This window comes from Diaphorina citri, unplaced genomic scaffold, assembly GCF_000475195.1.
Source record: "Diaphorina citri unplaced genomic scaffold, Diaci psyllid genome assembly version 1.1 scaffold1746, whole genome shotgun sequence".
NCBI classification, from domain to species: domain Eukaryota; kingdom Metazoa; phylum Arthropoda; class Insecta; order Hemiptera; family Psyllidae; genus Diaphorina; species Diaphorina citri.
The window spans coordinates 1-6,241 of record NW_007379172.1 but is presented as its reverse complement, the minus strand read 5'-3'; the positions used below and the strand labels follow the sequence as shown (position 1 = coordinate 6,241).

Below are 6,241 nucleotides of genomic sequence, written 5' to 3'. Positions count from 1 at the left end.
GCAGAAAGATAAGGGCACGGTACTCTCAGCAGTATCCTGCGCCCTGGGTACTGTTGTCTACATGCAGACAGTACTACTGAGAGTCCATGACAAGAAAGCCGGTAGAGTCATTCCCGTGCGTGCTATCTTAGATAGCGCGAGTAGCCATTCCTACATGAGTGAGAAGTTGAGTAAGTTATTAGATTTAAAGAGTGGTCAAGCCGTTCCTATGAATGTGTTTACGTTCGGAGCGCTTGAGCCGAAGAAAATGACGGCATCTGAAGTGACAATTGAGATATTTGCCGAGGAGAAACCTTATCAATTGAATTTATTTGTAGTACCTAACATTGTATGTAGTAGTAACCCTCGTAGTTATCATACCGAGTTTTTGAGTCAGATAAATGAGCGGTATACATTAGCAGATAAGTTTTTATTAGAGAAACCTGCTCAGGAATTCGACATCCTTATAGGGGTAGACTATTATGCTCAGTTTGTGTTGGGGGAAAGAATCCAAATAGATAACAACCTATTCCTGTTGAACACAATCTGTGGATACGTTCTGAGCGGGAGTAAATCAGGTCGTGATGTAGTAGAATTAGAACCTGATCAGAGCATCGCTCGTTCTGTGTTATTCACTAGGACGGAAATAAGTATAGATCCCTCAAAGGACATTAATAAGCTCTGGGACCTATTGACAATCGGAATTAAAGAAAATCATTGTGTTTCAGATGATGACCTAGCGTTGCAGTCCTTCGAGGCGGGACTACAGTACGAGGATAGTAGATACTCGGTGGACTTTCCATGGAAGAATGAAAGTCGAGAGGTTCAGTCCAACTACGGATTGGCATTTGGAAGACTGAAGTCTCTACTCGCGAGACATAAGAAGGACGGGATTTTAGAAGCGTGCGAGAAGAATATAACATCGCAATTAGAGAGCGGCATTTTAGAAAGGGTTGCCGAGGAAGATTTAGGTAAGAAGTCGTGTTATTTTCCGTATCACGCCGTTATAAAGGAAGATAGTGCCACGACTAAAGTCCGCTTTGTTATGGACGCATCAGCCCGTCAGAATAGGTCGAAACCCAGCCTCAATGATTTACTATACCTAATATATTCGTATTTTTAGCTAACTTTCCTTTAGGGATGAGTTGCTAATTTTTCGGGTCGGGTTTGTGGTTTTCAAAACTAAAGTTCTAGCATTATCATAGTTTTTCGTGCCCAGTGCGGTGGTTCTGGACACGGAAAGACAAGTAAGCATTATTATAAATCTACTATGCGGTAAAACAAGCTCACGTAAATATATTCGTATTTTTAGCTAACTTTCCTTTAGGGATGAGTTGCTAATTTTTCGGGTCGGGTTTGTGGTATTCAGAACTAAAGTTCTAGCATTGTCATGGTTTTTCGTGCCCAGTGCGGTGGTTCTGGACACGGAAAGACAAGTAAGCATTATTATAAATCTACTATGCGGTAAAACAAGCTCACGTTTCTATTTAGAATACGTTCGATCGGTAATGGAAAGCTGTGAATTTTCAAGATGAGTCGCATCGGACGTACACTGAACACTGGACAAGTGAGTAGCGCCACTCACTAGGCTACTCACTTGCGGCGATGATTTACTACTGCTACTGGACGGAGTAGGCATGAAAGACGGTCAGAACTTCAGCTCCTTGATTGCCTGGGGAAGAAAAGATAAAATTATGAATACGACTCTAATTGTTAACCTCCTCTTTAAATGAAGAAATGAAATGATTGAAAAATGAAATACTTTTTCAACACATTTAGATCACTCATGATAATGCTTACTTGTCTTTCCGTGTCCAGAACCACCGCACTGGGCACGGAACACCATGATCATGCTAGAACTTTAGTTCTGAAAACCACAAACCCGACCCGAAAAATTAGCAACTCATCCCTAAAGGAAAGTTAGCTAAAAATACGAATATATTAATTTTAATAGGTAATCACTCATTTTTCCATTACTGAGTTTTTTTCCAAGAGGTTTGATAGAGGGAACTGTAAAAACGAAGGTCTATCGTCCCGGAATCGAAGAGAGAAGGAAGATTGAATAGGAGGAAGCCAGCCTATCCGAGAACGAACCTTATCTATGTGATCACTCATTTTTCGATTAATGAGTTTTTTTCCAAGAGGTTTGATAGAGGGAACTGTAAGAACGAAGGTCTATCGTCCCGGAATCGAAGAGAGAAGGAAGATTGAATAGGAGGAAGCCAGCCTATCCGAGAACGAACCTTATCTATGTATGTAGGATAAAATCCGCCCCGGGAGGGAATCGAACCCACGACCTAGCGCTTAGAAATCAGACGCGCTACCATCCAAGCTAAGTATTTAGTTTTTTCTTCCCTAGAAAACAAGATGTCAACATAACTTTGTGAAGTTCAGTAACTTTGTGAAGTTTCATATGAAATTAAGATGAAATAATGATTAAATACACCAGATTGTGAAGAACTCCGGATCCAACTCTTACACGGAAATGAAAAGGAAGACGTCAAATGGAGAAGAGTGGAGAGCTTCTTATGAATCTTAGCATTGATTTTCATGATGATGATGAATGACCAATACTCTTCACTTGATTAGAAGATGTGGTGGTTGTTATTTGTCATACAAGAATATGTGATTGTTATACAATGGGACCAGATACTTACCTGTGGTAGATCAGGTAGCTTAATATCCTTGAGTTGTTGGGAGATGTTGATATTCTTCATTGCAGACACAGCGCGCGAAATTTTTTCTTCCCTAGAAAACAAGATGTCAACATAACTTTGTGAAGTTCAGTAACTTTGTGAAGTTTCATATGACATTAAGATGAAATAATGATTAAATACACCAGATTGTGAAGAACTCCGGAACCAAACTCTTACACAGAAATGAAAAGGAAGACGACAAATGGAGAAGAGTGGAGAGCTTCTTATCAATCTTAGGATTGATTTTCATGATGATGAATGACCAATACTCTTCACTTGATTAGAAGATGTGGTGGTTGTTATTTGTCATACAAGAATATGTGGTTGTTAAACAATGGGATTGTGGTTGTTAACTTACCTGTGGTAGATCAGGTAGCTTAATATCCTTGAGTTGTTGGGAGATGTTGATATTCTTCATTGCAGACACAGCGCGCGAAGGAGCAGCCGAAATACCAGCCTGAAAAAAGAAGAAGGTTTTATCATTTCATTTTATAGAGATTTCAAAAGCTTGCCCAACTGTCCTTTATGTTCCCTAACTCGCCTGTGAACGAATTACAACAAAATTCCTGTCCAGCCTTGGAAGCTAGCAGTTTGGGATAATTCTTACCTATTAAATAAACTGGGTTAGGTTGAAAAATGCTCATTTGCACACAAAGTTCTCCGCTGTGATACCCTACGTAAGTGAATCATTAAATTTGTTTACAATCTTTACCTTATTATATCCCCCTTCATATAAGATCTTTCAGAAACGTAAAAAATGTACTTCTTGGTTAAGCCAAAGTATTGAAAAGCCCGTCTAGTTAGTGTGGTTTTTAGAGCATCTGCCTTGTAAGTGCTAGGTTGTGGGTTCAATTCCCACCCGGGGCAGATTTTATCCTGAACAGATCATTCTCGGAAAGGCTGGCTTTCTCTTATCCTGTCTTCCTCAAAGGAAAAAAAAAGTATTGAAACTTGAAACTAAGTACTCTTTCCTTTTTCTCACAGACTGATGGATCGAGAACCAAATTCCTTGCCCTGGACAAGTGTTTACCCAAGAGACGGTTTCTACAAATCCTAGACATAGAACACAAAGCTTCCGAACCTCTAGAGTTGAAATATGATCATGAGTGGTTGACAGTTCTATTCCTCACCAATCACCTACTGAGTGTGAAGTCCACATATAATTATCTGCCCGGACCCAACAACTCTAATGAACGGTAAGTGAAAATAAGTAGCTCGAAATGACAGCACAAAAAAATAAAATTTATTTACATTTCGATTATATTCTTCAAAAAAGGAGGGGGAAAAATCACACAAGGAAAAAGTAGTTGTAGCTTAATTTTATTACTTTAGGATCTCACTCCAAGAAAGAAAAGTCCCTCAAAATGTGTACCAATTTTTATCAAAATTTGACCAACTGACTGAGAGTTATCACAGATTAAACAAAATGACAGCACAAAAAAATAAAATTTATTTACATTTTGATTATTTTCTTCAAAAAAGGAGGGGGGGGGGAAATCACACAAGGAAAAAGTAGTTGTAGCTTAATTTTATTACTTTAGGAGCTCACTCCAAGAAAGAAAAGTCCCTCAAAATGTGTACCAATTTTTATCAAAATTTGACCAACTGACTGAGAGTTATCACAAATTAAACAGACAGAATCATCACCTTTAACTGGACTCTTCCCCTTTTCTCACTTCCAGGATGACTGGACATACTTGTTGCAATGTTAAATTGATTTCATTGTTTTATCCCTGTCCACACAGGTACACTTTCACTCCCACCCCTGACGAGTTGGCATTGATAGCAAACAAATTCGACAGCAACTTCACCGTTCCCTCCAACTTCATCTGTACCGCTCCCCCATACAACCCAAACCAGCCCTCATCCAATCGAAACAAACAGGCACACTCTAAAGTCCACCCCAACACAACCACCTTCTGTGAGCAACTGTGCATAGACGATCCCCTCGCGTTGTTACTAGCCCAGTCCACGCCCAGTTCACTCAACAATCATGATTGTCCACTAGTTACTAATTATATGTATAGGTGACCCTGATAGATGAATGAGCCCCAGATACTTCATAAATATTTTTATCAAAGGGTAGGTACCAACATGCTCATGATGCTCAAACAATTGTCCCTTTGGATGGCCAGAGAAATTTTCTGAACCAAATTAAATTTATGTACTTACTTACTTGGGTAAAAAAAACATTCAACTTACAAAATAATGATAGAATTTTGACAGTCTGGGCTTCCCATGATTGTTGAACACCAGTATTGCCTTGATCATTGTGATAGAACAAATCTAAGATTAGATAAGAAGTATGACTGATAACAGCTTGGGTTTGAGTGCAAAGTTGATCTCGGAAGCTGAACTTTTCACTTTCAATCAACTATTTTAGAAACATTTCTCACTTCAGCAGAACCTGAAGAACATCCTTTTTTGGTGATTTTCAACTATTTATTTTTACTTTTTTGATAAGTCTATGTGAGTGATTGTCAACAGATGGTTTGTGTTGTGACAATATCCGTCAGAAACACCTGACAAGCTGGTTACTAGGATGAAGACAAGAACAAGAAATTCGACACTACATTCCAAAACCAGATGGTTATCTATGGTGATAAAAGATAAACCCAAGTAAAAATGGAATTTATTGGATTTCTTAAATGAAATGAATTTCCCAACTTTTCTTAATAAAATGGCAAAAATGCAAAATAGAAAATTGAAGATTTTCAAATTTTGCCGGGCAATCACAATCACAAAATCACATGTCGGCCATCTTGAAACAGAGGCTCAGAAAAAAGAATGCGTTAACTTCACACATGTACAAAATATTGAACTTTGATTATGCGCTACCTTCACACATGTACAAAAATTTAAATTTGAAAAAAAAAAATCCCTGGCTTAGTGGCTTCTGTTGATTCTGTTGAACTTTTATAAAATTACCTACATTTTCTTTTAATTAAATTAACAAGGTGTTTCCATTTATTTAATTTGATATTTCCTTTCCTAGATAATACAGGATGAAAATCGCTGTCGAAGGCTGTGCCCACGGTGAGCTAGAGAAAATTTACGACACCATTGCATTGATTGAAAAGCAAGAGAAGAAAAAGAAAATTTAAGTATCAATGTCCTACTCTCGTACTCTCGAAGATGAAAGTAAAAAAAAAAAGAACCAAAGTAAAAAATTGAAAGTGCGCCCTAATTTCAATATTTTCCAATTTTGGGTACCCCTGAAATTAAAAATATGCTAGCTTCACATTTGTAGGGTTTTTTTTACCAATGTGAAGCCAACGAACTTTTCAAGGGTGGTGGATGGGAGGTTAGCGATTCATGGATAAAAATGGAGGTGAGCGAGCCGTGCGCCGTGCGATCATGGATTAGAATTAGAATTTAGAAAAGAAAAATTACTTTTTCAAGTTATCGCTATCTCCTTTTAAAAAAGAATTAAAAGTTCTCAAGTAGATTAAATGGGTTAAAATCTGTGTGAAGATCCCATTTTCTCAACTCCACTTGTGAGCGGTAAGTCCCTGTTCATTTGTAAACAACCACCTGAGACCTTATCAGGATCCCTACTTACTAGA

The 6,241-nt window shown here is 38.1% G+C and overlaps 1 protein-coding gene and 1 long non-coding RNA gene across 3 annotated transcripts; one reads left to right on the top strand and one right to left on the bottom strand.

Moving 5' to 3' along the window:
- Positions 1-1,326: 1,326 nt before the first annotated feature.
- On the bottom strand, positions 1,327-3,136 carry LOC113470683. Of its 2 annotated transcripts, none has more exons than XR_003393640.1 (2): positions 2,637-2,717; positions 1,327-1,651 (listed from the first exon to the last, which is right to left on the bottom strand). It is a non-coding gene; the product is annotated as an uncharacterized LOC113470683 (long non-coding RNA). The 2 variants fall into 2 exon arrangements; XR_003393639.1 differs by lacking the exon at positions 2,637-2,717 and adding an exon at positions 3,034-3,136 and having other exon boundaries at positions 1,336-1,651.
- A 64-nt stretch (positions 3,137-3,200) lies between these two features.
- On the top strand, positions 3,201-4,674 carry LOC103517097 (lariat debranching enzyme-like; the record flags this gene model as incomplete). The annotated part of the gene is made up of 4 exons (XM_026829317.1): positions 3,201-3,214; positions 3,304-3,352; positions 3,660-3,871; positions 4,421-4,674. Coding segments are annotated over exons 1-4 (529 nt in total), but the record flags the coding sequence as incomplete, so codon positions are not given.
- Between the last annotated feature and the right edge of the window lie 1,567 nt (positions 4,675-6,241).